This window comes from Trachurus japonicus, chromosome 3, assembly GCF_045865225.1.
Source record: "Trachurus japonicus isolate A0001 chromosome 3, Traja_1.0".
NCBI lineage: Eukaryota > Metazoa > Chordata > Actinopteri > Carangiformes > Carangidae > Trachurus > Trachurus japonicus.
Genome location: NC_140909.1, coordinates 38,641,849 through 38,667,890, shown reverse-complemented (window position 1 = coordinate 38,667,890; position 26,042 = coordinate 38,641,849). Strand labels below are relative to the sequence as shown.

The 26,042-nt window shown below is 43.5% G+C and overlaps 1 protein-coding gene across 8 annotated transcripts in view; it reads left to right on the top strand.

Moving 5' to 3' along the window:
* il16 (interleukin 16) overlaps window positions 1–26,042 on the top strand; it is a 64,532-nt gene that overhangs the window by 32,737 nt on the left and 5,753 nt on the right. For 3 of the 8 annotated variants that reach the window (XM_085772461.1, XM_085772460.1, XM_085772491.1), the window contains 11 exons: window positions 301–433; window positions 1,769–1,856; window positions 2,914–3,137; window positions 3,271–3,408; window positions 12,179–12,331; window positions 13,655–13,751; window positions 16,191–17,326; window positions 19,054–19,190; window positions 19,623–19,788; window positions 21,795–21,896; window positions 23,650–24,082. In XM_085772461.1, the coding sequence (XP_085628587.1) occupies window positions 301–433; window positions 1,769–1,856; window positions 2,914–3,137; window positions 3,271–3,408; window positions 12,179–12,331; window positions 13,655–13,751; window positions 16,191–17,326; window positions 19,054–19,190; window positions 19,623–19,788; window positions 21,795–21,896; window positions 23,650–24,082 (2,807 nt within the window). The remainder of the gene's footprint in view (window positions 1–300; window positions 434–1,768; window positions 1,857–2,913; window positions 3,138–3,270; window positions 3,409–12,178; window positions 12,332–13,654; window positions 13,752–16,190; window positions 17,327–19,053; window positions 19,191–19,622; window positions 19,789–21,794; window positions 21,897–23,649; window positions 24,083–26,042) is intronic. The other 5 variants (XM_085772477.1, XM_085772473.1, XM_085772487.1 and 2 more) reach the window with 3 other exon arrangements.

The following is a 26,042-nucleotide window of genomic DNA, read 5'->3' as shown; positions in this document are numbered from 1 at the left end:
GTAAGGTCAATGGTACAGTTGATATAGTTTTTAGCTTGCTTTCTTCAGATTTAGCTGATGTAAAATCTACATTTAAATATTCAATCTAAATCTGAATTTTGAGCAAAGTTCAACTTTCCAATTTAGATTTGACATTAGATTTAACTGCACATTTAGATTTAAATTTAGATTTAACACTTTTTTTCCATATACACTGTTAACTTCTTCTCAGATGAGACCCCAATTTACCAGAGCAATGTATATGTATGTGTTAAGCCTTTTGTTTCTTCTCCTCTCACAGTTTTTTTTTTTCCTCTCCAGGTGTGGAGATGAGATAATGGAGATCAACGACACAGTGGTTTATAACATGGCGCTGAATGATGTCTACACGGTCCTGAGCCAGTGCACTCCAGGTCCAGTTCACATCATCATCAGCCGCCATCCAGACCCCAAAGTATGCAAAGCCTCCACCTCATGGATTCTAATCATTGTCAAGCCATGTGTGTTAAAAGGAAACTTGTACTTTATATTTAATATAGAAACTACTGTCAGTTTCAAGTGTAGGTAATCTGAGGTTGTAGATTAGAAAGGTTTCAGTTCCAAATTCCCAGAGAACAGGCCTCGGTGTCCTCAGCCATACCCACCGCCCTGAAACTGAGTCTGACATGTAACAGCAGAAAATACTTTTAATGCACAGTGTGTAACTTCAGCCTGTAGAGGTCTCTCAACTAAAACTATACCAAAGGAAGGAAGGCCAGACACTGTGGGATCATGGGAGTTGTTGTCTTCACCACAACTAGCAGCTACTTCTCTAAGCTCCTCCTAGTGTGGATTCTTCCAGTGTCAGTGGTTCAGGAAATGAAACAGACCTGATGAATATACAGAGTGAAGCAGTTTCACATGAACCCTGTGCACATGTACCCCCCAATTTGTTTTTCATACCCCTTGACTTCAATTGAACCTTTCAGTTTTCTGCTACCATCTCTTGTGTTAGGGTCGGTTTTTACCTGAGTCTTAAATCAGCTATAAAACACACTAAAAACAATTATTTATCATCCCATTTGTCTCTCATCTCTCGGTTACGTTGTTAGGCTTCCTTATCCATGAAAAGGTTGGTTTTGCACTTATGATTTCAGTTTTAACTCACATTATTGTTCTTATCGTTATAACTGGGTCAAAACCGACCCTAACAACACAAATGTCATCATTTTAACCAGAGCATATTAGAATTTTGTGAAAAAACTTTCTTTCTTTTTTTTTTGTTTAAAGCAGAAGTAAGCGATCCGGTCGTTTTGGCTAACTTCTTGTCAGCCGATGGAGTTAGCAGTCCCCGCCCTCGTCCCTACGTCACCACATTCACGCGCATCCCTTGGCTGCACACACAGAGAGGACCGCCCCTTTATGCCGTTCTCTCTCCTCATTGGATAAAGGTTGTAGGATACAAGGAAAGTTTTCTCCTCGGCTTTCAGCAGAGCAGAGTGACTGACAGACCCGTGTTTCAGACCAAACACTCCATAAAAGTGATTGCTGTCGGAAGATATAACTATTTAAGACTTATATTAACACAAAAATTCCGCTTACTTCTGCTTTAAATAAAGGTTCTTGACAAAGTCAAAAAGCCTTGATGCAATAAACAAATTTATGTGGCATTTTTACGCATTAAAAACCTACAAACGGGTCGGTGGCGACCCTAACACAAGAGGAAGGTTAAGGATGACACGGTCATAACAAAGTGGTGGAAACACACATGTCAGCAGCAGATGCTCATACTCTGGTGTCTGTGTTCCAGGTGTCGGAGCAGCAGCTGAATGATGCCATCACTCTGGCAGTGGAGAACAGCAAACTGAGGAAGGATAAGAGCCAGTGGAGTATTGATGGTAAAATCTGTATTTGTTTTTGTTGTTTTCTTCTTCTTTTTTACAGGGACATTCCTTGTAGGGTTAATGGCTGCTCTGGTTCTCATGGAGCTTGTTCTTCCTCTTTTTATGTTTTCATGTGTCTTATGTCACCTTTCATGCAGCCAAGCGTTCTGAAGTTGCTCCAGTGATTTTGTCTCACACTTCCATGGAGTTTTTGCCCACACATAAAACAGATTTATTAAAGAATGGCCCCACATTTTGTAACCATTGCAACTTCTCTTCTAAAATGCTACTAAAGACAACAACAGTAAGTTGACCTTCATTTGTGAAATCAATGGGGGGTTTTAAAAATATTCCCAAAGACATCATCTATCCATCCAGCCATTATCTTCTACTTATGGGTGGCAGCAGGTTAAACAGGGACATCTCTCACCATGGCAACGCTTTCCAGCTCATCTTGGGAGATCCCAGGGCATCAACTGCACTTAAATCTGAGCAAGATGAGAGGCCACATTTTTTATCCTTTTATCTCGAGATACCAGCGCTTTGTTTTGTCCAAATCATAGAATCATATCTATTATCTATCTGGTTATTGAAATATGAATGGAATTTGTATTGTTTACAATCACTGAGATATGTATGGAATCATATCAGCTCTAATATTGTTATCTCTTTATCTCAAGATGATGAAATAATTATCTCTTCATCTTGAGTTAATAGCGAAATAATGAGACAGATTGTTCTGTTGTTATAAATCGACCTTATCTCAAAACAATGCAGCTTTAAATTGTTCACATTACAGATTATTTATCTCACTGTAAGATAACAGAGCTTTATTATCTTAAGATAATGAGACAAAAGAGTGTGGCATTTGTCAGCTTCCCTATATACAGTGTATGTCAGTGATTGTAAACAGTACAAAGTCCATTAATATATCAAAAATACAAATGCACACCGAACAACAGAGATCAACAGAATGATGGAGGGGCCCATTCAGTATAATCTTATACCTTACCAGTATGTAAAACAAACACCACTTAAATTTCAGTGGGCTCAGATGTGTTCTGTGTTTCAGGGCTGCGCAGACTGGAGTCGTGCAGTCACAGCCAGCAGAGATGTGAGCACTGTGTGGAGAGGAGCTTCAGTCAGCTGACGGTCCGACGGCCACAGAAGACCATGACGCGCTCCTGCAGCGACAGCACCAACACCTACCCCTACAACCACTGCCTGGCCCTGCACAACCTCCACAACACACACCACAACCCCCCAGCCCGCGTCCACAGCCTGGACACGCCAAAGGTCAGAAACCACAGGTCACACAAGGCCCACAATACAAGATCTGAACATACAGTGTGTATTGTAATTGTGTAGGCTGTTGATTTATCTCATTTTTTAAATTCCGAATCCCTCTCTCTCTCTCTCTGTCTTGTAGTCTATGACTGACACATGGTCTGAGAACAGACTGTCTGTGCCTGTGTATCCTGATGACAAGTATAAGATCCCATACAACTCTCCTGCTGCCAACCTCTCCAGTCAGCAGGCCCTGGATCTGGCCTTCAGGGGTAACAAGGTACCACCTCCCTCCATCCATCCATCCATCCATCCATCCATCCACGTATTCATAAATTAATTTATTCATTTATTTAAGTGACTTCTCTTTTAAGGATTTAAGGTAGAATGAGCAATTTTTATCCTATGACATCCCTCACCATGGCAGTTCTAATATACACATTCGGTGTAACTTAGACACATCATCAGTGATGTAACCTGAGTTCACTGGGTGTTTCGGGTCTCGCAACATCATACACCCTCGCCCAGGCGACCCAGCCGGTTCTTGATGGCTTTCCTTATTTGCAGTCCCTTCACTCCCAACATCTTGAGTGCCCTGATGAGAGACTGGCCGGCGAATCCTCTGGATCCAACCTCGATGGGGTTGCACCGGGTCCTCCATCCCCTGCTTCGACATTCTCCTGCCAGCTCCTCGTACTTGGCTCTCTTCCTCTCAAAGGCCTCCTCCATCCGGTCTTCCCAGGGAACAGTCAATTCCAGCAGGACCACTTGCCTTGTTGTTACTGACACCAGGACCATGTCTGGCCTAAGTGTGGTCACTGCGATGTTCTCCAGGAATTTCAGCTGTTTCCCTAGGTCGACTTCCAGCTGCCAGTCCCGAGCTGTTGCCAGCAGCCCCCCTGTTTGACTCCGGCACTGCTGTGGCTTCTCCTCAGCCCTAACAAAGGTGATGGACTGCTTTGCTGGTTGTTGGTGTTTGCTGGTGGAGATCCCTGTGCTGATGACCTCTGCGATGACCCGCAGCACTTGGTCATGTCGCCAGCGGTAGCGCCCATCTCCCAGCGCCCTGGGGCAACAGCTCAGGATGTGCTCCAGCGATCCACCTCTCTGGCAGAGAGCACACAGTGGAGTCTCAGCCAAGCCCCAGCGGAAGAGGTTGGATGGGCTCGGGAGGACATCGTACACCGACCGAACAAGCAACTTAATCCGGTGTGGCTCAGCTCTCCATAGCTCTGTCCACGATATCTTCCGTTCAGCTACCCCGTCCCATCGGGTCCACGCCCCCTGCTGCTGCATCCCCACTGTCCTACTGCAGCGGGCTTCCTCCACCCCTGCTCGGACTGCCTCCTGGATCAGCTGGCGTCTTTCCTTTCCCTGGTCCTTGGTATAGCGTGGTCTTGGGTTGCTCCCGAGGCCTGCCCGTCCGGATGCCACTGTTCCCACCAGCTCGCTGTGTCGCAACCGGGACTCAGCTTGGTCGACTGCCTCGTGGGCCTTCCATTTCCTGCCTGTTCTTACTTCTATGCCAGCCGAGGAGACTTTGATGTCACTGGAGTCCCTGTAAAGCAGCACTTCTCTTGCTCGAGTAACCATAAACTCCTCCGTCAGACTACTAAATGGCAGTTTTAGCTTGTTGTTCCTCCCGTACAAGGCGATGCTGCTGAGGCTTCGCGGTAGGCCCAGCCACCTCCGCAGGAAACAGCTGACCTTCCTCTCGAAGCACTCAGTGGTGGTCATTGGCACATCGTAGACCAGTAGCGGCCAGAGGAGACGTGGCAGGATGCCGTGTTGGTAAATCCAAGCTTTAAACTTGCCTGGTAGGCCTGACTTATCCACTGCTGTCAGCCAGGTCCCCAACTCCTCAGATGTTGCTTGGAGTGCTCCGGTGTCCTTCAAGGTGCCGTCGTAGATCTTGCCCAGGCTCTTCACTGGCTTTTCACCCACAGATGGAATCTGGATGCCTCCTAGTGAGAAGCGAAACTGATCTGAAACCTTCCCCTTCTTCACCACCAGGGACCTGGACTTGGCTGGCTTGAAGTCCATCCGGGCCCAGTTGATGAGTCGCTCAAGGCCTTGGAGGATCCATCTACAGCCCGGGACTGATGTTGTAGTCACCGTCAGGTCATCCATAAATGCTCTGATGGGGGGCTGCCGCACACCTGAGTTGGTGAGTGGGCCTCTGCACTCCACCTCTGCTGACTTCACCAACATGTTCATGGCCAAGGCAAACAATATCACGGAGATGGTACATCCAGCGATAATGCCCTTCTCTAGCCGATGAAATGTGGATGTTGATGTTCCGGCAGTGACTCTCAAACTGAAACAGCTGTAATAGTTCAGAATAAGGTCCTTGATCTTTCCTGGAACGTGGTGTCGGTCAAGCGAGGTTTCCACCAGCTTGTGTGGAATGGATCCGTAGGCATTGGCTAGATCTAGCCAAAGGACTGCCAGGTCTCCTTTGCCTGCACGTGCCTCCCGGATCAGCTGGGTGACGACTCCCGTATGCTCGATGCATCCTGGAACCTTTGGGACTCCCCCCTTCTGCACAGAGGTGTCAATGTAGTTGTTTCTCAGAAGGAACTCCGTCATGCGCCGGGCAACCAAGGCCGTAGCTACCATTGAGGACACCGAGGTCATGACCTCGGTATTTTTTTCGGCCTAATGAATGGAAAAAAAAAAAAAAGTGCAAAGTATTAGGGAGGACAGATGGAAGGTGACTGAGTGACTCCTCTCTTGTCCAAACAATTCCGGTAGGCCTATAATGCTCTTGTTTATTGACGCCCTCGCGTACGCTGGTGTTTGTTTACTGGTCGCGGGAAAAAAGGCGATTCATTCGGAAGCGAGTGATACAGCGCGTCGCGGAGCCTGTGTGCATGGAGGAGAAGGCTACTGAGTGAGTTGGCTCTAGATAAACTGCTCTTTCCAACCAGTTGTTACACTGTAAAAGTTTCGTACATACGTGCACTTGAAGCGCTGTATTCGGGACGGAACCTCATGTATGCGGAGAAAACAGCTGTTTAATAGGGTCAATTCAGCGTCGTTTACTGTCTGTGTCCTGCACTATGCACTAGTTGAGCTAAGTGGAGGAGAGCAGAGACCTCTTTCCTGCAGATACTATACTGAGGGGGCATCTGCACTGTCCATTCTTCCATCAACTTTATGTGAAAAGCACAGTGACATGATAAATTTTATGTTTACAGACAGGGGCGTCACTAAGTAAGGACAGGGGGGGCTTAGCCCCTATGCACAAGATGTGAGCATATGTGGTGCACAAGCACAAATATTTCACAAACAAAGACTGTGAAATTGTTTCTAAAAAATTTTGGACAGATTTAACGAAGAGCATACGGTGTAAAGTTTAGGCAACCATTAGTTTTATTTCAGTCTTTTTTATTTATTTATTTAAAGAAAGCTAAGACCGGTGAGATTACTACAGACATGTCTGGAGTAGGCTACAGTAGAAAATGTAAATTTTTCATCTCTGCCTAGTAAGAATACTAACAAAAATCACATTAGAGTAAAATCTACCTTTGAATCATGGGATATCAGGCAAATAAATAAGTAATGTGTAGGCTAACTGTGTAAAAGTAGATGCTAAAAAAATGAACCTGAGCAATTTTGCAGCTGTTTTATTATCAGAGATACGTATGTCCAGGTGGAATTTGACCTTTGGAAAAGTAATTAGGCTATATTTCACTAATAGCCTGTGTCATAATATTCACTCCATCCAAATACAACTGTTTTTGGCTCATTTTGATTTCACCTAGACCTCTTCATATTTTCCCATTCAAAGAAGACCATACAACCGAAATGAAGTTTGACACCAATATTTTACTAATAAAAAATATGCATAGAAATGTGAAATACTACATAGCTAAACAATGTGAATAACCAATTATAACACAAACCAAAATTTGCTGCAACAAGGAGCAGTCAGATGTATGTTTGTGGTAACTATAGGGAAAAGCAAACAAACTTCCTGGGCCTGTTTCAAAGTGAGGAACACAGCTGACGCTCCAGAAGGAAGTCACCCAAAAATAGTAGGCTATAGCTATGGTAAAAAAAGAGTGCACACTTCACCCTAGAAACCTGTTAATCTTTATGTTAACAACCAGGACCTTCACATTGCATTTCAGACTTTTTTTTTTCGAGCTGGAATTAAACTTTATAATATAATATTTTTGCTACTCTGTGGCTGCTACGAATGTGAGGAGCTAGTCTACTGTTTGTAATAGGTGGTGTGTTCTCATCAGAATTCAGTGAAGTTGGGTCTTCTCTGGATGATCACTAATGATGATAATATCATAAAAAATGGCATTAATCTAATATGATGTGTGTAGTTTTTATCTGTCAAAGTGCACCAGATTGAAGCCTTTTAATATAAAATTGCCCCAAATTTCTGACGCCACCCCCCCCCCCGCGCACCACGACTATGACCTCGGTATTTCAAAAATCCTGGCTACGGCCCTGCGGGCAACTATACTAAAGAATATCTTGCCCTCAACACTGAGGAGTGAGATGACCCTGAACTGCACCATGGTACTCGAGTTCTCCTCCTTCGGAATCCAGACTCCTTCTGCATGTCGCCACTGCTGTGCCACCTTCCCCCTCCTCCAGATGACTTTGAGGATCGTCCATAGTCGCGTCAAGAGTTTGGGGCATCTCTTGTAGACAACATATGGCACTCCGCTGGGTCCTGGTGCTGAGCTGGTTCTCGCCGCTTTGACAACCTCCTCAACTTCTTTCAAAGTTGGCTCCTTGGTGTTAAATGCCGAGGTGGGTTCTGGCGGAGTTATCAAGGTCCTGCATGGCCCAAGCTCTCCCTCTCTTGCACTGTCACTGTAGGTGGCACTGAGGTACTTGTTAACCTCGTCTTCAGTACAGGCAAGGTGGCCACTTCTTTTCTGCCCGAGGATCTTCTTGGTGAAGCCAAAGGGATTCGAGATGAGGGCCGCACGCTTCCTGGCTCTCTCCCTACCCTTCCTCCTATGCCACTCGGTTCGACGGAGGGTGGTGAGTTTTTTCCTCAGGATGTTGCGGAGCTCTGCCAGCCCGCCCTTCTCCTCTTCCCTTGCCTGCTTAAACTGCCGCCCAAGCAGTCTAAGCTCCTTCCAAAGCTGGCTGATCTTCACCTCCCGTCTGTTTGGCTCCCCTAGACCTCTGGTTTGCTGTTGTTCCTTTATGCCAAACCTTTCAGCTCCAATGCTGATGATCGTCGCTTCTGGTCTGCATCTCCCCTTGCTGTAGCTTCAAGAACTTGATCCAAATCTTCATCAAACTGGAGCCACTCCCTCTCCTTGTTGGCAGCAGGCCACATGACCCGGCGATGTTCTGAATGCTTGACATAGGATGGGGCTTGTGGAGCGTGGAGGGCCTGGGCACTGTGGGTTGACTCCCGGCCTTGCTCCTCCTGCGTCTCACCAGGTACTAGACCTGTGCGTTGCACCACCTGCTTTCCCGTCAAACATTTCATTTTGGCCTGGTGGATCTTCAGGCCATGCTGGTTCTTGCAGACTTTGCCACATGAACAGACTGCACTCATCGTCGTTTTTTCGTTAGCATGGGTCGATACCTGTTTCTCCGTCCTGTTGGGGTGCTCATCCTCCCCCCCTCTCGGGCACCCCTGGGGGTATAGTCCAGTAGGGTTTTCCGTAGCTTGTTTGTGGGTGCGCCCTCGCTGCCCCGGTTACTGTCTTTCCAGTTGTCAGCTGTCTCTCCAGCAGTCACCATACTTTTCATGGTTGTCATCCGGCCTATTCCCGGAGGTCACTGGCTTGGCCAGATCTTCTCCCCGCTTGAATGGCAACACTTTATTAATGTTTCCCTCAGGCAACAAACCACTTTTTTGGTGCTCACATTGCCCCTTTAAATTTTGTGTTCTTTTTATATACACAATATACTTAGAAAGTAACACGACAAGTCTATGACCAATGAAATGTGGGGATGAAGTGGGTTTTGACTGTTTCTCTGGGGGTAGAGCCGCCCTGACTGGAACTTCACCCAGATGGGACAACATATTAATGAATGAATGAAAGTTTATTTGAACACAGAATAAAACAACAATGAAACTCAATTACATTTTTGTTCCCAAAAACTGTTTCCCCCTAAAATAAAAAGTCATGCCATAGAGGGTTAAGGCAACAGTGAGGAAAAATAATCTGAAATTATGATAATTAGTCATAATTCATCAATTCTAACTTTAAAGCGGCTTAATGATGTAAAATGTTGAGAGAAGGAAATAGGAATTTTTATCACCCCATGGGTGTGATATCACAGCATCACATTTTCAGCCATAACTCACTGATTATACCACAATTTTAAAAATCTTATGGCCAAATGGTCATCTTCACTGTGACATCATAATGTTCTGGCCTTTAATCAACAGCGGTACTTAGAAAGGAGAGTTTGTCGCCATTTTTCCTTTAATTCCAGGATCAGACTTCACAAATTCAGGCCAATTTTAAGACCATTTTGTCGTGACTGGCAAAGACCCAGCGTCAGGCCTGATTATGAACACCGGGAATGATGAATAGACGTGTAAGTGTGACATAACTGAAGAAGGACGCTCCATGACACCCTGAGGAGAATGGGCTCTATGCACAGCTCCACTACTTCCTGAATTTAAGGCGGCTCTTTTATTTCCTGTCTTACATTATTGGACAAACTGATTAATCCAGGTGTGTCTGACCATTGTGACTACTCAGACACAACTGGATTAATCAGTTTGTCCAATAATGTAAGACAGGAAATAAAGGACCTGCCTTAAATTCAGGAAGTAGTGGAGCTGTGCATAGAGCCCATTCTAGCATATTAGATTTTTTTGCATTTCTCTAACTCCTGAACCGTGACGCATTGTTTACACACAATGTTAGTTCGCTTTATCTATGCAATCTAAAATAATAGTTTTGAGGTGCCCACATTCCTTACTGTACAAGTTCTCTCTGAAGAACAGAGTCATACTGTCCTCTTCACCAGACCCAGGAACAGCTGCATGATCATTTTTCTTGTTCTTTTTCATGTCTGAGCAAAAGACCGCTAACATCACACACAGCAGTACGGTAGTCATGGCTGACAGTCTGTTTTGTCTTTTTGATGACCTATGAACTTGCGCCGGGTCGTGATTGATGATTCAATGACATGGCCAGAATTAATTTCTGCCCCTGTTAGTGTTTAATCTGACATGGTGGCCATCATGAAAGACAAAAATAATAGTGTAGTCTGATCTTGGCAAAACGTAGCATCCAACACTCAGCCCTGTCCTCATCTACAAACCTCTGTTCACTCACAGCAGACTGCAGGATGACTACACAGTCAGAGAGCGTTTCATGTCCAGATGCACTGTCATTTCTGTGATTCTCCGTGACACAGCAGCTAAACACTAAACACAGGCTGACACGATGCTTCACATGGTTCACTCAGAGTTTAAGGGCCAGTCTGACGGACATGTGACTTTCATACAGACGTTGTGCAAGGGGATGACTCCAGCCACAGCCCATCAACATGTTCACTTTCAATAGACATTAGTACATTATCTCAGGGTTCCCACACGTCATGGAAAACCTGGAAAATGGAAATTGAGAAAAAAAAAAGTCAAATGTCCTGGAAAAGCTTGAGTTGTCCTGGAAGATTATTAATCACATTGTGACATCAGCTACCAGAGCTCTATCTGACTTTTTCAGACCCCACCAAGGATTTCTTTTCCAAAGAAGTGCCAAGTGAGAAAATTAGAGACTTTGAGTTGATAGTCAGTACGTTTACATGACACTTGAGAAAACCGAATTATTGCCTTAATCCGACTATAACTGGACAACTGAGTGCATGTAAACGCGTTAGTTCGACTAATATCAGAGTTCTCCAACTCCAATTAAGACACCCAGATAATGCAAATGGAATTTGATTTTCTCCGTCATGCCTTAATCAGAGTATAACTGGACAACGCATGTGCTCATGCTCCACACCCCCCACACTGGTGTAAAACCCCGGTACAAAAACATCCAAGAAAGCCGGTCGCATAAGCTATTGTTGTAGTGTTACAGCATTCTTGTCTGCCTCTCAAAATCACCATGACCACGAGGGATAGTGTGCACCTTCTGCCACCTGGCTAATAGGTCAACAGGAAAAGGGGCTGTATTAACCAGCTGAAATGACGCATATCGCCACCTTGTGTTGAGGAAGAGGCCACGTTCCCGTCTTCTTTCTTTCTTTCTTTCTTTCTTTCTTTCTTTCTTTCTTTTTATTTATTCCAACCAAGGCAATTTCATAATTTGACAATATCATCACAACATTTCTTCCATTGGTTGGAAGGGAGCAGGGAGAAGATACATCTTATATTGCCTGCCCCTCACTCAATATCCAATTTTCCAAGTAATCTGTCACTGAGCAACATTCTTGCTATAAAACATACAAAACAAAGGAAACAAAATGACAACAACAACCAATCACCATAAAATAAACAATCACCATAAAATCGATTCGATTTCTCAGTTGCTTGTAAACTGGGACAAGGACAGAAGTCTGACACCAAAATCGAATTTTGAGCATAGCTCGATTAAGCTCTGCCTTACATGCGCTGTAAATGCTATAGCAGAGAGCTGTAGTGGGCATGGTTTTAAAAAACAAAAACAACATGATTGCATTGTTCTATGATAAATTTGTCTTAATTTCTAAGCATGTAAGAGATTATTTCATAAATAAGTTAGAGCCATTGACTGAACACCTTTAAATCAGACTTCTGGGAGAGAGAATGAGACAGAGGGATACACATAGAAACAAACTGGTTCAATGTACAAATAAGGTACAATTTTCAAAAAGACTTCACCAAAGCATGAATGAGACAGGGGATGTATTAGTAGTGGCAAAGTAACATGTCTGTCAGACTGTAGCAGGTGAAAAAGTACTGGGAAATGATTTTAAGAAAAGAGTGGGAACCCTGATACTGTCACTGCCACAATACCCAAACCCTCTGTTGTGGTGATTCCTGCTCCAGCAGCAAGATAGTGGAGTCACTCTGGCTGACTACTGTGTGTGTGTGTGTGTGTGTGTGTGTGTAGTCCATCTGCAGGGTGCGTGCTACTCCACGTTGGTACTGCTGGCCTCATGATGTGACCAGTGAGGAGGGCTACAACGGAGACTCCAGCGGCTCCAGTAGAGAATCCCCGGTCAGAGATGAAGGACTGGAGCCGTCGTCACACACCAGCTGCCAGGTAACTGCAGTCTGAACACAACAACAGCCCAACAACACTGTGAACAGAGTCTGAATTCACTTCTCACATGGAGGATGTTGAAAGTGTCCGACACCCTTAAAAGCTGTGAACTGAGTTTGTTTCACTTCCTATCTGACGACTGTCTCACTTGCTGACTGAGTCGCTCCCTGAACTTTCTTAGTACTGATCATGATGTTTCTCTCTGAACTAATTCTACTTCTCGCTCCTCCCTTTCTACCGCCTGCAGTTCTTCAACAGCATATACAAGGCCTTGCAAAAGATCCTGAGGTTATTCTTAAGGAATGTATGTGGAGTGATGTGGCTCTGAGTGTTTTGCTGGTGGAAGCATGTACTGTATTCATTTTTGCCTTTTTATGATTTTACCTCAAAAACTGTTCTTTGTACTTTCTGGTGCTGCTCTCTAATGAACCATCTGTTGTATGGATTTATAACTGAGGGGTCAGATCTTAATTGTGTTAATATTTCTATTTGTAAACTCATTGTCAAATGTAAAGAGTGATGCTTTTATAGAGTATTTATATAAATTTGTTGCTCTTGTGAATGGCTTTTACATTATCGATGACAGGGGTGGGCAAACTTTTTGGCTCAGGGGCCACAAAGAGTTTAACATTTTGACAGAGCATCAGATGGATGGAGAGTGTTTGTTTGAACTAATATTAATGCAAGTAAAAGCCATTATCTTGAAGTAAAAGAAAACTGATATTCAAATTACATCCAGTTTCAGTGAGAGCAGTGTTGTTGGTTAACCCTTTATTGCCAGTGCATCAAAGTTTGCTGTCTTTGCTGTAATTTGGACTTCTTTTTTTCTTTTTTTGACGATATTATGTTTGTTTGTTTGTTTGTTTGTTTGTTTTTATATGAAACTAATAAGAAAACAACAAAATCATTCAATGTCTGTCATTCAATCATCTTTTGTTGACTCAGTGTTTTTCTGTTCATGTCTCAGTCAGTCAGTCAGACAGACAGACAGACAGACAGACAGACAGACAGAGAGTCAGTTGTTTCAGAATCACCAGTTTTGATTTAGATCATGTTTGGTGATGTTTGCTGCCGTGTCTTTTCCAATTCCTTCTTTCTACAATCTGCATGACTGATACAATACGGTTAAAGGAAGACGGTGCATGTCCAGTGCATGCCCTAATGCATGGCGCTTGTTGCAGGACTGGTTTCTACACAGCCTTGTACTGACTGACTCTCACTGTGAAAGCTGCAGATGAGTGTGGATGGGTGTCTGAACGGAAGCAGCTCTCTGTGGTTGCAGTTAGAGAAGCTGCTGTGACACAATGCTTCCTGTTTGTGTAGCAGGAAGCAGAACAAATAAGAGAAAAGTCAGAGGAGAGCAGAGAAGATCTCACTCATCCAGACTCTCCAGCCTGCACAGACGACACACTGCACACAGGTAGGAACTAAGTTACTGCTGCTTTCTTACATTGAACGCCTGAATGCAACTTAAGAAACAAACAGTTGTTTGTCATAATGTGACAGCAGGTTAAACGTTGGGCCATGCTGCAGTATTTCACTAAAAAGTGACTGATTCTCCATTTCCTGTCTGGGGCAGGGTTTGACCACCTTGAGTTCAGCTGGGGTTGGTGGCAGCGTTGGTGATCGCCAGTTAGAGCTCTGTTAGCAGCAGCGTATGAATCAATCAATGATTTGAAACTAAACTGGTGCAGTCTCTGTTCAGAATGCATTGGTCGCTCACTTCATTAATAAACTCACAAAGTAACATCCTCGTTAGCCTGGCTCCACCCGCCTACATTCTTCCGCTCAGTTTTCATGTCCCTTCACTTCTCCGCCTGGGATTGAAAGGCTTTCACGGCTTTTCTCCCACAGAGAATTCACCAGCCAATCAGGAAAACAGAGGGAGGGGCTCCTCTCTTTTCGCTGCAGGGCGAAGAAAGAAGATCCTTTGTACAGCCATCAGGCTTTTTTATTCTTCTGCAGATGGTAGATGAGTTGACAGACAAATGAATTTCCCTTCGGGGATTAATAAAGTTATTCGTATTTGTATTTGTAAGAACAATGGTGTTCAGGTTATGTGCTAAATTGGAAGTTGTAATTCATACATAAAGGCGGCGGAGACGGTTTTTGCGAAGCCGTTTGTTCTGTTGATGTCGTTGACGGACCCACTGGCTTAGCTTTGTTGTTTACAGCATACAGCAACTACATTGTGCATGATGCCATGCATACAGTACTACATGCATGGTTCCGGTGTCATGACATACGCCACGTCATAAACTGGGTAAATGCAGATAATAGTTTTAAACTTGAACAGAATATCCATGTACCAAGAAGTGAACGTTTCAATGGAGGGAGGCCAGTCTTTTTTTAACAACCATATAGGACATTTTTCAACCTCCTGAAAAACCACACCTACTGTGCCGTTACTCAGTCAACAGTTATGACCTCATTAGGTTTAGGCAATAAAACTACTTGGTTACCATAGTGACAGCCTCTTTACATTTGTTTAACGTTCCTGTGTTTTATTGGCCTATCAGTCCACCACAAACTCCTGTTTCTCTCTCTCTCTTGTCACCACGCTTGTCGTGCTCCTGTCATATTTACCCCAACCACAAGATGTTGCCTGGCAACAAAATGCAACTCAGAGAAGACATCATCCCCTACCAGGACATATTGAACAGGCTTTCTACTGATCTAATCAAGAATCTGAATCTCTGTCAGTCTTGTCTTTTTTTCTCAACAACGTTGTTATCAAACTCTGTGGCTTTATTGCTTAAGACAGAGGAAGTTAGGTGTTGCTCCATCCCAGGTTCTTGGATCAGCAGATGTGGAAATCTTAACATTTATTAACAGTTCACATACACCAGGATATTTACGTTGAAGTGTCTCTGCAGTTGTTGAATAGTTTGTACAGATGTTGATGGTTCCCAGAGAACACATCCTGTGGTCATCTCCAGTGACACCATGACAGTTGCATGTAGGCTACTTCATCATTAATTAAATAGAATTAAATCATTAATTTATTTAATTAATTTTAATGAAGTTTGTAACATGTTGCTCATGTTTCCATCTTGATGAAATGTAATAACTTTGGTCATCCCTTCACTTTTCATTTAACTCCATCATTAGGTCAAAATTTGATTTGTTCAGGACAACTACATTCCTGCAAAACTATCAATCCCATCAGCCTCAGCCTTCCCTTGTGTTTATTAATTATTATCAAGATATGCTGTTTACCACCAACCTGCCAATGGGACTTCAATAATCTCTAATATCATCCCACATATTTATATTCAAATGTCCATTAGTATGTATTGTCCCAATTTTAGAAATAAATGAATCATTTATTTATTTATTAATGTATTCATTTATTCAAGTTTGTTACCAGGCTAATGAGAATGCTAAAGTGCTTTGGTGAACATGTTGACATTTTACCTGCTGAACCATTGCACTCATGCTTATAATAGCATTAAGCACAAAGTACCATGCAGTGGCTGGGTACCTCAGGCTTTATTTGGCCTCCCAGCGTCTAAAATATAACCTGATATTTATATATACACTATAAATGCTTACTTTTTATACTATTCGATCTAGCAGACGAGCAGAAACATCCGTAATCTATCTATCAGTGAGTTTGTGATGTGCAGATCATTGAAGCATACAAAGTGTGGCAGGACGAAGGAGGGCCCGGGCGGGGTTTGAACCCAAGTCTCCCGGGGAAGAGTCATGTGCGCTTGCCATTCGACCAAAGGGACATCCCTGTGGCCAAGTAGCCAGGGTGCATGATCAATTGGAGGCATAGTGACAGGACCCTCAACTGTCACAAAAGCATACTAACCCACGTCTGACATGAATCTGCTGTGCTCTGTGTTGACAGGTCATCCATCAGCATCGTTCCTCTGCTCACAGCCAAAGAGAGCAGCCCTGAGGAGACAGGCCCGCATTGAACAACAAACCCAAGAACAGCTCCAGGATCCCTGGGTCCGCCTCTCAGACAGCTCCCCCGAAGAACCGCCCGAGATCCACCGCCGACACGCAGCGTCTCGTCATCCGCAGCCCGTCCACATCCACATCAAGCCCGCCACCATGAGCGACGAGGAGAGCACCGCCGAGCTCAACGGCTCCGCCACAGACGTGACCTCAGATCCTCCCGCGTGCACGGCCGAAACTGAAGACACGTCCGAAACCGCTCCGGATTCAAAGAGGGGGCCCCCGCCGGTGGCCCCCAAGCCGGCCTGGTTTCGCCAGAGTCTGAGGAAAATCCGAGATGAGCAGGGCCAGAAGAAGCAGGCTAAACCAGCAGAGTCCAAGGCTTCTGTCGGTCTCCAGAGCAGAAACTTTGGTGTCAGATCAGCTTCATCTGCCTCCAACCTGTCCATCAAACAAAAGATCCACTCATTTGAGACTTTTTCCGGTTCTGACGGACCAGAGAAGGGGGGCAACAGGAGGCCGGCGGCCCCCTCCACCTCTCTTCCTCTGATGGAGAAGGAGCCCAGGAGCCACCCTGCCTCATGTGAAGATTTAGGGAACAAGCATGAAGTCCCCAAAGAGGTCCAGTCCAACCCGTCTGAATCCGTCCAGGAAGCAGACGACACGGCCACCTCCTCCTCCGTCTCTGAAGCTTGTAGGCAAACAACAGCAAAAACCAGTGAAGATGAACCTCCTCCCACCGAGACCCCCACAGATCTCCCACCAGCTGACACCATCACCGTCAACCTGGACTCTGGGATCAAAGAGTCGGCTCTGTCCGGTGACGACAGGGACGTCTCACCGTCCGAACGGCAGCCCGAGCCGGACAGAGCTGATCTCACCGAGGTCCCACCACCTGCGACGTCCACCAGATCCAATCAGGATGGAGGGGAATGTCCTCCGGAGGGGGTGGGCGAGGGCGAAGCGCAGAACCAAGGGAAGCCGCTCAGCAGGACTCTGAGTGCTGGTCTGGCTGCAGACAGTAACTCTGTTAGAGGCCTGGACGGAGAGGGCCTGGAGAGAATCCTCACATTCAGTAACCAGGTAATTGGCCACGCATGGTAATATCTTAGTTATTTCTTGTCTGCACCATTTGAGTCCATAATTTTTGGATATAAAAACTAACACTACAATCCCCATATATGAACAAAGTCCAGTTTAGTACTAGTACCATCATTTCTAACTCTGATGAGAGGTCAGATGACGAGACGGATAACTCATCTCATCCACATCACTTCATCTTAGTCAAGACACAGATCTAGTTGAAGAAATTGTATCGTGAATTAATTCTAATTGTTTATTATGACCTGGAATTATCATTATTATTATTAACAATGAGCTGCTGGACGCCTGAGTCCGCCCTAAGGAATACGTAAAGACTGTAGGGCTGCAACTAACGATTATTTTCATTATCGATTACTCTGTCGATTATTTGAACGATTAATCAATTAGTTGTTTGGTCAATAAAATGTTAAAACATTTTGAAAAATGTCAATCAGTGTTTCCCAAAACACCAGATGATGTCCTCAAATGTCTTGTTTTGTCCACAAACCAAAGAGAGACTCAGTTTATTGTCACAAAGGAACAAAGAAACCAGAAATATTCACATTTAAGAAGCTGAAATCTGAGAATTTTGACTTTTTTTCTTTTAAAAAAACTACCCAAACCAAATATTCGATTTTCAAAACAGTTGACGATTAATTTAATAATCGATTATTTTACGATTAATCGTTTAATTGTTGCAGCTCTAAAATACTGGTGTAATAAAGGTCCCTACAGAGGACAGTGGTCCTGGATGTCGCTGTGAGAGACATTCACAGCTAGTTTGGAGAAATCAGAATTGAATTGAATTAGTTCATTAGTTTTCTGTTTTCATCATAAAGTATTGATTCACAGGAAATTCAATGTCTCAGTGACTTGCATTAAATATTGTAGTTTGACGCTCTCACACGGTGTGACATGTAAAATCATCGGTGTGTGGCCTCCAAGTAGTCTACAGCAGGTTAAATCAGGAAGTAGGTATGTAAATTGAGATGTATTCTTAGAGTCTAGTCTGAGTGTCTGGGGTCTGGTTTTAACTTATCTTTTTATTCAGTGTTCCAGGTTAGGTTCTCCATTTCATGCACAAGTTACAGTCAGTCAAGTTAGAAATTACCATGATCCTGACCTTGAATTCAATAGAATAGAATAGAATGCCTTTATTGCCATTGCACCACTACAACAACATGTACAACGAACTTCAGTGCAAGTCCTGAAACAGTATGTAAAATACAGTATCAAAACAGAAATGTGATATAAAATTAAGTGTAATATAAACTGTTCAAAACAAAAGAGCACACACATCACATCAGAGTAGACAACTCAACATAAGAACCTTAGAGCAGCTAATAAATATGTATTTATCTCGCTCATCTGAGCAAAATGTGTTGCACTTGAAGTGAGAACACTTCCTGTTGGCATGATGGCAGCGCGTACGAATGCAGCAGCTTCTCTCTGCTCAAATTCAATGTAACTAGAGAGAAAATAGGATAATCTGATATTTGAGATATACAGGCAAAAGCAAACAGTGCTGCTTTGTGGTGAAGATTAGTAACTGCAGTTTAAAATCTGGAATAGTTACAGGTAAATCTTTGGGGGTCACCTTCATTTCTCTTGTTCGTTGACAACCTGTGAACCTGCTGCTGTGAAGAAGTTATAACCAAAACTGTAGAAGTGAGACGATGAAAACAAACCAGAATTCACATGTTTTTATGATGTTTTTTTTCTCGCAGGTTTCACAGGCGTTGATGCGCTCGCTACCCATGAACTGTGGCCATGGTAACCTGCGGGACCCCTCTGCCGCAGATGCCTCTAACCCTGAGGAGGGTGAACCTGCTGTTGACGGCCCGGACAGAGGATTCTCTGTGAGGTAAAGACTTCAGCAGAGAGGCGCGGGCGGCCACCTTTTACTGTATATTATTTACACAGGGACTCTCTCACAGACGGCCGACTGTAACTGTTTTAGATTCACAAGGAAGTGGGTTCAGGTTAAAAAAAAGAAAGAAAAAAAAAACACTTCCTGTCTAACCAGAAAAATAGTGGCAGCAGGGTGGAAGTTGTCAGAGTGAGGAACACCCAGCAGCTCCCTGTCACTGCCCCATCGTTTCATTTTTTCTCTTCTTTTTTGCATAATTGCAACACAAATCCAAAAACTGTACACACACAAAACACAAAGTGCAACATATCTGCTGCAGAATAATAATCACAAACGCAAGGTGTTTGCAGCAGTTGCTACAAGCATGAAAAAAAAACCAAAATCACACAGTTATCTGCAAACTGGTCCTCTTTCTTCTTCACACAGCCTGGCCACACTGAGGGAGTGCACCATGGAGCGAGGGGAGGGGGGATCTCAGGACGAGGCGCCTGTCACTTCTGCTTCCGCCCACTCCGTCATCTCAGCCATCCCTTCACAGGAAATACAGAGGATGATCCAGGACGTCTCGAATCTGGATGACGACACGCTGAAGGTAGAAAATCCACAGGTTTATAAGCAGTCTCACCAGTGTAACACCTCTGGAAACTTCACAAGAGGAAACATTACATTCATTTTAGGATGGGATAAATTGAATCCCCCAAGGATATGCAAAGTGGTGTAGAGGGTACATGAAAAAAATTAAAACAAAGAACTTAAAGGAGACATATTATGCCCATTTTCCACAAATTAAAGTAGTTCCCAGGTGTCTTAAAGACATGTCTGTGACATGCTTTGGTCAAAATCCCCCAAGGATCAAACATCACAGCTCTTTTCATCCTCTCTAAACAGCCCTGTTCAGAACGGCTAGTTTCAGTGTCTGTCCCTTTAAATGCAAATGAACCACTGTTAGCCCTGCCCCTTCTACCTGTAACTGTAAGCGATATTTTTTTTCATAGGATAGGTCCGGGAAAGTCCTGCCTTTCCCGCCTCTGATTGGCTAGATGGGCTCCATTTTCGACTCTGATTGGCTAGAAGGGCTCTCGCCTGATTGGTTGTTTGTTTTGGCTGTGAAACAGGTGTGAAACAGCTGTGAAACGCAGGCTGTTGGCAAAGTGTGATAAGTGCCTAGATCTACCTGGACTCTCTCTACTTATCTGGCCTGTCTACACTCTACCTGGTCTTTTTACTAAACTTAACCAACTCCTTTCTTCATTGCCTAAACCTAACCAATGGCACAATTACACTTCTCACTCAAATTCAAAATGTAAACTTGGACTCTCTCTACTTATCTGGCCTGTCTAGCCTCTACCTGGTCTTTTTACTAAACTTAACCAACTCCTTTCTTCATTGCCTAAACCTAACCAATGGCACAATTACACTTCTCTCAAACTCAAAATGTAAACTTGGAATATAAATTTTAACACTAAATTTTTCGGAATGTGAAACCAGCAGGGATCGAACTCGGATACACCACACCGCAGGCGAAAATGCAAACCTCTATCTGATTAACTAATTAGCTAATTAATTTGCTAACTGTAAGGATGGTATTTTGCAACTAATGACATCATTGTCAGAGAGCAGCTCATTAAACCACATGGATTTCAACCTCAGGCCTAAAAATTACAGATTAATTTGTCAATTCTCACATTTTAGGGCTGGAAGGCAAGACAAACACCCAAATACATATTAAAGAACCTTCAAAAAGTGATATTTCCATAATATATCCCCTTCTCAGATTACAGGGTGTAGTATATGTAAGGGATAATGTATAGTTCGGAGGTTGTTATGGAGAAATAAACCCCGACAGGTTGTATGGAACCCCGACGCGAAGCGGAGGGGTTTCATTCAACATGAAGGGGTTTATTTCTCCATAACAACCTCCGAACTATACATTATCCCTTACATATTAACCACAATATTTTAAGTTAATATAACAACCACTTGTATACGCCCTGCCTGCACTACATAAAATAGTACCATTACAACACACATGGGGGTTCACGCAACTATATTCAATTTGCAGGATAAAGTCAAGGCCACGTTAAAAGAGTTGAACGCCTGCTTCAACTGCATGGACCACAAAAAAACAGAGATCTGTCCGTCAGTGCATTACTTGTTGTGCTCAAATAAAGTGTGAGACGTGACATACTGTAGCCACACACCTCTGTGTGGTGGCTGCACAGCTGTGCAGGTATTTCCCTGAAACTGACGGGTCAGACAGCTACGGGGGGACAGGACTTTGAAAAGTTTGAGAACCACTGAATTAATTCAAATGTAACAACGTGAAGTGTTGCTAAGTGTATTTTTGAACAGGCCGTTTCTCCTCCTCCTCCTTCTCAAGTCTGTGTGCTGCAGGTTACTTGTGTTTGGTTCAGGCTCCATTTTAAGATGATTGTTTATTGTGATCATGCCGACTGAGTCTTCGATGTCAAAAGTTATTGTGAGATATAACATTTTCAGGATGATAAATGACAATGAAGTTTGTGTTTATGAGGTTTATAAAATGTAATCTCAGATGATCATGTAAAAGATGAACACACTGCTTCTTTTTCATCACAGCAACTGGTGGACATCCATGTGGTGATTCTGCATAAAGACGAGGGAGCTGGACTGGGCTTCAGCATCGCCGGAGGGTCCGACCTGGAGAGCAAGGCTCTGACAGTAAGCAGCATTGAATTAAAAAAGTTTAACCGTTACCAGTTTACTGTTACCAGCTTCTTTCTAATGAGACCAAACAAAACAAAACAAAAAAATAAGAACTGGAGGGGCACATCTGTCAGGCTCAGTGAAACACATGATCATGACACATCAACCTCTCACCTCTCACTGTAAACATTACTGGTTTGACTTTATGATGATCTAGTTTTATTAGCAGTCAGTCAGACGAAAAATGTATTTGCTAAATGATATAGTGCATTTTCAAGTCATTGTTAGAGTGTCTACATGACTGTTTCAGTTTAATCAACCAGTGACATCACATGACAGCAGGGTGGCTGTGTTAACATGAATGGAGCACCTGTTGGTTCAGATGTCAGTGCTGTATGGAGATGACTTTAACAGTTTTATGCCTCTGTGTCGGCCACTGACACAACCGACATGTTTTCAGGTTGACTGACTGATCAAAATTTCTCAGTAACACTTTGATGAACCCTCTTCATGTATGACAAACGTACAGCTGCACCTCAGTAAATGAGGATAGCATGGGAACGTTGATTTATTTCAGTAGTTCAATTCAGATAATGAAACTCATATTATATAGATTAATTACACAAAGACTACAGTATTTCACGTCTTTATTTGTTTGAATTGTAATGATTATGGCTTATATTTAATGAAAACCCAAAAGTCTGTATATCAAACAATCAGAACATAGTGGAAAAGTTCACTCTAATCAGCCTCCATCATATCCTACTTTACTGAGATGAACCTATATTCACTAGGGCCAGATTAGACTGTGGGGGTCAAAGGTCAAGGTTGTGGTGACTTCACAAAACACGTTTTAGTCATTACTCACGCAGCAAGTATGACAAAATTGCACTCAATGGTTTATGTGACTCTGGGTCATCTAAGTACAGTAGCAGTGGCAGGAAAAGGGTGCAAATTTGAAAGGTTCAATTTGATTGGAGGATCTGGTTTATAACGTAAGGTTTTTGTAGTATGTATAATTTGTGCAGAATTCAGAGTCAGTGTGATTAGATTAGATAAAATTAGATAAAATTAGATTAGATTAGATACCTTTTTGATCCCAAGGGAAATTAAAGCATTCATTAGTACTAGAAGACATACAATTAGAAATATACAAACATAAAAAAGCAATATAACACAGAGCTCAAATTTGAGCATCCTCTGAACAGTAGGATAAAGAAAAATGTGGATCCAAATGTTTAATATAAGATAATATCATGTTTATTATTAGAATAAATAGAAGAGGCAATTGAGATGGAAACAAATCTGTGTGAATATAAGTGCCAGTGTTTTCCAAATCCAAAGTGATCCTTCAATAGGATATAAAAGATAAGACTTGGCAGCCCTTTAATTCACAGGCCGTTAATTACGTGGTTATGTCAAGAAATAGCTAAGAAATAACAATTAATTGTTTAGTAATGTCAAGAAATAGCCAAGAAAGTTTCATAGTAATGTCATGTTATTCATAAAGGCAAAAGATTACACATGCTTTTCATGCTTTGAATTTTTTGGGAAAGGCCAGAATTTTTCTCCAGCAAGCCTTTGCAATTGACTCGACATATGAAAATTACATTAACACGTAATTAACTCCCGGTAAATTAAAGGGTTACCGACTGAATTTCCATCGGGATAAATAAAGTATTTATCTCCTCTACTCTGCATTTCACTCTGTGCCACAGTCTATGAATCTGTGTGTGTGTGTGTATGACGCTGGTTGTCTTCTGTCCAGGTCCACAAAGTGTTCCCCAGCGGCCTGGCGGCTCAGGAGGGAACCATCCAGAAAGGAGACGAGGTGCTGTCCATAAACGGACAAACGCTGCGCGGCGTCACACACGCCGACGCCACAGCCACTCTGCGTCAGGCCCGCAGCCTGAAGCTGGCCGTGGTGGTCGTCTGCAAGAAGGCGGGGGAGGAGGGGAGAGAGGGGGGAGGCTGCAAGAGCGAGGAGCCCCACCCTGCAGGTGAGTCGGTAAGACACACCTACGATCAGGTCAGGTCATGCAACAGACATCCTGACGCTGTGTGTGTGTGTGTTGCAGTGGACGAGCAGGGCACCGTGGTGAGTCTGGAGAAAGGAGCTGGAGGAGTGGGTTTCACTCTGGAGGGAGGGAAAGGCTCCATCCAAGGAGACAGGCCACTGGTCATCAACAGGATCTTTACAGGTACAGTACACAATGAAGTCTTACTAATAATAATGGCTTAGATTTATATAGCGCTTTTCATGGCACCCAAAGTCAGCACTTATCAACAACCTGGGTTTAATTAGGGCCACGGGCCATCGCACCGGGCACTACTGTTATTGGGCCTCATTCACGAACCGTTCTTAAGAACAAATTTGTTCTTAAGTCCTACTTACGAAGTTTTTACGAAGATTGTGGCATTCATGAATGTTTTCTTATCCAGAATTTGTTCTTAACTAAGAACAAAATCTAAGAACAGTCAGGAGTATACTTACGCACTTTTAAGTGCTGAGACTTCTGCAAAAATAACCGATTTTAGCGTTTTCTTTTGTTCTGCAGTTGTATGATATTATATGATTTGAATAAGAATTATTTTCTTATCTTTTATGATGTTTTTAATAATCATATATATTAATAATAATAATTGACGAATCATTTCAGTCTCTTAAAAAACATTATAGACACTTAATTCATATAATTTTTTCCCCCCCTTTTCTTTGGGGGCGGGGGGGGGGGGGGGCATACAGCTGCCGATATGATTTTTTTTCCCCTAATTGCGGGCTGCAACAGTGCACCTACTGTAAGTGTTCACACTACACACAACAGTTTTTTTTTTTTCATATGTGATAATATGATGATATTTATGGTGGCACATGTGAGAGTGTGGTCTCTGATAACAACCGAAGAGCTGCATCCACTGCTGACGCTACTAAATATAAATATAAAATATAAACTAAATATAACCCTTTTGTTTGTTTCTTTGTTTCATTCCTGCCGCAGTAGCTCCACTTCACTACTTAAGTTCTTTTTACGTTTGGAGTCTGGTGCTCCCTCCCAGATTTTCATTTGCGCATTTCAACTTTCTTTCTCACTTCACCTTCTCTGCTCAGTGCCTGTGGTCTCTGTGTGCACACGGCCCTGCAGTCTCATGCCCTTTTACGGGCATTGATGGGGCTGTTACCTATGCTAATCCTATGTTAATTAGACTCACCTGGCACACGCCCTCAACTTACGAGGAGATGGCATTCATCAAGTAGGAACACAGCTGCGAACAATTCTGAGGCTTACGAACGCGTTGATGAATCTGACGTAGGGTTTTCTTAAGGAACTTCTTAAGAACAACTTAAGAAAGAATCTAAGAAGGTTCTTAAGAAGATATTGGTGAATGAGGCCCATTGTGTGGATTTTTTCCTACTTATTATTATTTTTCCACTTCCGGCCGACTTTCGGTTCGCTACTAGTCCTGCAACTCGAAGACGTGCGGCTTGATCGGGATCGGTGTGGTATCGAGCTCCGGACCCCACGTGACCTCCAGCGTTCGAGCGGCCATTTTGGCAGGAAACTAACCAGCGTGGAAGCATTGACTGTAAGCGCGAAGCCGTCTGAGTTCACATGATCTCACTTTAATTCCAACACATTGGACTTAATATAAAAAAAACTAAATGGATTAAATATTACCGACCCTTATAATGCCCCCGGGGTGCTTTTCAAAAATATTTTCGCCGAAACAGGGACCGTCTAGACCTGCAGTATCCGGACACAGCTACCTGATCAACTACTGTACAAGCATACAAAAGCCGGCTTTATGCTCTTTGTGCTCCACAAAATGACACAAGCAGGAAAGACGGTGACAAAAAAGAAAAGAAAGAGGCAAACACATATAAGCCGTGAGTCTCCTTCGCCTCCAGCCATTCCAAGCTGACTCAGAGCCGGTCGCAGCAGCGCCGTAACGTAACCGTGCGGGGCCCCCCCGCGGCCGTTCACCGCGGATGACGGCAGTGATGACGGGCGGGGGGGGGGGGGGGGGGGGGCGAGGCGATGGCCGCGGTGACGGGGGGGCTAAGAGCTAACCATTGGTTAGTTAACCAAAAGTACTCTTGAAATATCAAACAAAGAGAAAACTATGGACTGTGGAAGCTTGAATGGCCAAAATACAGAAGTT